The sequence below is a fragment of the Salmo salar genome, chromosome 04 (genome assembly GCF_965601325.2).
Source record: "Salmo salar chromosome 04, fSalSal1, whole genome shotgun sequence".
In the NCBI taxonomy this organism is placed as follows: domain Eukaryota; kingdom Metazoa; phylum Chordata; class Actinopteri; order Salmoniformes; family Salmonidae; genus Salmo; species Salmo salar.
The window spans coordinates 1630001-1632554 of record NC_138294.1 but is presented as its reverse complement, the minus strand read 5'-3'; the positions used below and the strand labels follow the sequence as shown (position 1 = coordinate 1632554).

The window sequence follows — 2554 nt, the reverse complement described above, 5'->3', positions numbered from 1 at the left end:
CACACACACACACCACACACACACACATATACATACACACACACACACACACACACACACACACACACACACACACACACACACACACACACACACACACACACACACACACACACACACACCACACACACACACACATATACATACACACACACACACACACACACACACACACACACACACACACACACACACACACACACACACACACACACACACACACACACACACACACACACACACACACACGTCACTCATCTCTTGTGATTCGTTTATTTAGAGAGCTATATTGTGGGGAAAAAAAGTGACGTTAGAAACTGGCTTTGAATATAAAAGTCTTTGCACAAATAAGTGTGTATTAAAAAACATAACAATGTGGGCCGGCACAACACTATCATTATCTAGTGTGGCGATAATATAATAAAAGTAGATGTGTAAAGTTTAATACAATTACAACATTTAAAAACACCGCGATCAATTGTAAGCCCAAAGGTCATTTCTTCTAACTGTTTTCCTTGTATAGTTTTCTGCGGCCATTGCAGTTATTGTTATTGCACGATTCTCTATTTTCAATAATTGAATAAATAATGACATGACGTGAAGAAAAACAAAACGAAAGCTCGATAATGGTGTTTACACCAACCCGGTCATTTGCGAGCGTAGTAAACACATGGAGTGAGCGAATGAGGAGAAGGAATAGTTCACAGGGTTTGAGAAACTCATCAAAGGTGAGGAGACCTGGGACACGTTGATGTCGAAACCAAACGTCGAGGGCGTGGAGTTTTCGTGATATAGAATCGGAACTCTGACTATCCGTTGGGACGAGTGGGAAACGTTTACGGCCTCTAGATCCGCGGCCAACTGTCTCTTCCATTTGTTCCGTCGATTCTGGAACCAGATTTTCACCTGCGTTTCCGTTAACTGGAGGGAGGCCGCGATACCTGCCCGTTCAGAACTGCTGAGGTACCGTTTCATATCGAACGTCGACTCCAACTGAAACACCTGACTCCGACTAAAAACGGTTCTGGTTTTCTTCTTCCGGACAGAACTCTGGTCCAGAGGGGCTTCCGGGTCCGACTGATCGTCAAAGGCATTCTGCGTCTCGTCGTTGTCGTCGGTCAGGCTGGTTGCCGCCGTTTTCCGTCCCGTTTTGTCGCTGCCTTCAGTGGGTTCTTCTGACACCGCGGGAGAGACAGAGTCTCGGTCGCAGGCTGAGTGGGAGCAGCAACGGTCATCTGAGCATCTACTGTCCTCTTTGGGATCTGTGGGAAAAAAATACAACAGGAATAAAATGTGAATCGAATACGGACACATGGCATCAAAGTCAGAATGATTTCAATAGGCTGTTGCTGAGAACAGAAGTTGGCCATAAAAACAAAGGGTTAAAATATAGGCCTATAGCTATAGTTATTCTTTGAGCTTAAAGAGTAACAGGATGAAGAGATATCTGATGGAGAGATAACTGATGGAGAGATAACTGATGGAGAGATAACTGATGGAGAGATATCTGATGGAGAGATAACTGATGGAGAGATAACTGATGGAGAGATATCTGATGGAGAGATAACTGATGGAGAGATATCTGATGGAGAGATAACTGATGGAGAGATATCTGATGGAGAGATAACTGATGGAGAGATAACCAAGCTGACCAAGGTGGTCAGGAGGCCTACGCATTCTTAATAGCAGAATGAGCTCCAAACCCCACCCTATTCCCTATATAGTGAACTACTAGTAACCAGAGCCCTATTCCCTATATAGTGAACTACTAGTGACCAGAGCCCTATTCCCTATATAGTGAACTACTTTAGACCAGAGCCCTATTCCCTATATAGTGAAGTACTTTAGACCAGAGCCCTATTCCCTATATAGTGAACTACTAGTGACCAGAGCCCTATTCCCTATATAGTGAACTACTTTAGACCAGAGCCCTATTCCCTATATAGTGAACTACTAGTGACCAGAGCCCTATTCCCTATATAGTGAACTACTTTAGACCAGAGCCCTATTCCCTATATAGTGAACTACTAGTGACCAGAGCCCTATTCCCTATATAGTGAACTACTTTAGACCAGAGCCCTATTCCCTATATAGTGAACTACTAGTGACCAGAGCCCTATTCCCTATATAGTGAACTACTTTAGACCAGAGCCCTATTCCCTATATAGTGAACTACTAGTGACCAGAGCCCTATTCCCTATATAGTGAACTACTAGTGACCAGAGCCCTATTCCCTATATAGTGAACTACTAGTGACCAGGGCCCTATTCCCTATATAGTGAACTACTTTAGACCAGAGCCCTATTCCCTATATAGTGAACTACTAGTGACCAGAGCTCTATTCCCTATATAGTGCACTACTTTAGACCAGAGCCCTATTCCCTATATAGTGCACTACTTTAGACCAGAGCCCTATTCCCTATATAGTGAACTACTAGTGACCAGAGCCCTATTACCTATATAGTGCACTACTAGTGACCAGAGCCCTATTACCTATATAGTGCACTACTAGTGACCAGAGCCCTATTCCCTATATAGTGAACTACTAGTGACC

At 43.7% G+C, this 2554-nt stretch overlaps 1 protein-coding gene across 1 annotated transcript; it reads right to left on the bottom strand.

The window, feature by feature from the left end:
• Window positions 1–254: 254 nt before the first annotated feature.
• LOC145878571 (homeobox protein HMX1-like) lies at window positions 255–1677 on the bottom strand. The gene is made up of 2 exons (XM_082973917.1): window positions 1653–1677; window positions 255–1262 (listed from the first exon to the last, which is right to left on the bottom strand). The coding sequence occupies exons 1-2, from the start codon at window positions 1675–1677 to the stop codon at window positions 634–636; spliced, it is 654 nt and encodes a 217-aa protein (XP_082830043.1). The 3' UTR covers window positions 255–633.
• Window positions 1678–2554: the final 877 nt, after the last annotated feature.